A 1,677-nucleotide genomic window follows, 5' to 3' on the forward strand; every position below is an offset into this window, starting at 1 on the left:
GCTTGCCAGAGGAACAAGGGGGATTTGACTTAGCCAGCTGAGTTGTTATAGCCACTTTCCATTCCCAAGGGGAAATGGGAAATTATCTCCATGGATTTCATCACAGGGCTCCCAACAATGCAAGGGAAGGATTGTATTTATGAGGTGGTAGACCGGTTGACCAAATATGCACACTTCTTCCCCATACCAACCCGGTATATAGCATCACAGGTGGTTGAGTTATTCTTCAGGGAGGTCTTTCATTTGTAGGGACTCCCTAAGACCATAGTCAGTGACAAAGATAGTCGATTCATGGGAGCATTTTGGTAAGAGCTTTTCAGACTAGTGGGTACTGCGCTCACCCCTAGCACGAGTTAACATCCATAGACCGACGACCAAACTGAGAGGGTTAACAAATGGTTGGAGGGATATATTCAGAACTACGTGATCGGGTAGCAGAGAGCATGGATTCAGTGGCTACACCTAGGTGAGTACTGCTACAACACCACCCACCAAATGTCCATCAGTATGTCACCCTTCCATGCCTTGTATGGATATGATGCTTTGTCTTTTGTTGACATTGTTTTTGGAAACAGCGGCGCCCCAAAGGCCAAAGATTGGATCCAAGAGAGCCAAGACATCCTCAAAACTATCAAGGATAACTTATTGACAGCTCAAAACCAGCGAAGATGTATGCAGATAGGCAACGAATTGAGAGGCAGTTTGAGGAGGGGGACTTGGTTTACTTGCGATTACATCCATATCGCCAGTCCACCTTCAAGAAAAAAGGGGCCAAGAAGCTACAACCATGTCTGTATGGGTCTTATAGGGTGATACAGAGAGTTGGAGAGGTGGCTTATGAGCTGGAGCTTGCCACGGGGAGAAAAATCCACAACGTCTTTCATGTTTCATGCCTCAAGAAAGTGTTGGGCCAGCAGGTGACAGCAGTTGTGGAGCTGCCACCATTGGATGATGAGGGGCATCTGGTTCTGGAACTGGAGGCCATTTTGGAGACTAGGGAGAGGAAGTTGAGGAGTAAGACTATTAGAGAGTATTTGGTGCATTGGAGGAACTTACCGGATGAGGACGCCACACAGGAGGGTGAACACATATGTGAGCCCCCAACGCTGAAGTAGCTTGGGGACAAGCAACATTTGACAGGGGAGGAATGTAATGTCTCTTCCTAAATTAATTTGTCACAGGGTCATTGTTCTACAATTTTGACAATTTTGGAAGCCATGGCACCCATGAGATTTTGTGGAAAATACTTAGGAGGCCGAATTATTTTTCTAGTGAAGCGTGGGGGCCACCCACATGAGGAAACACACACTTTCCTTAGAGGGAAGTTCGAATGGATAAGAAGGGAAAATTGAAATGCTAGTTGGAGGGACCCACATGGGGAAAAGAGGCCCACGAATTATAATAGAAGAGACCCAACTTAATTTGGCATCTTTGGTCTATCAAACTCAACCTTAGTTGCTCGAGTTGCTTAGCCGGGTCACTTGCTATTTAGCAATGAGTTTTCCAAGCAAAGAACTCACCCTCTCTTCAATGGACCACGAGTTCCACCCTAGTGAGTTTCCATTGTACCATTGCGGAGGAGTGCTAGAGAATATTCAAAGCATAAAACTCAGCTATCACTTAGCCAGCGCGTACTTCAGGAGGATGCAGGAGGGGAACACGTGGGAGCTATTTCAG

General features: G+C 46.3%; 1 protein-coding gene across 1 annotated transcript; it reads left to right on the forward strand.

The window, feature by feature from the left end:
* Nucleotides 1-668: 668 nt before the first annotated feature.
* On the forward strand, nucleotides 669-1,115 carry LOC149189490 (uncharacterized). The gene has a single exon (XM_089410250.1). It carries the CDS (start codon nucleotides 669-671, stop codon nucleotides 1,113-1,115), a length of 447 nt encoding a protein of 148 aa, XP_089266376.1.
* Nucleotides 1,116-1,677: the final 562 nt, after the last annotated feature.

The sequence above is a fragment of the Pinus tabuliformis genome, chromosome 3_1 (assembly GCF_031772625.1).
Source record: "Pinus tabuliformis cultivar Carrire ecotype Pingquan chromosome 3_1, CPIR1, whole genome shotgun sequence".
NCBI classification, from domain to species: domain Eukaryota; kingdom Viridiplantae; phylum Streptophyta; class Pinopsida; order Pinales; family Pinaceae; genus Pinus; species Pinus tabuliformis.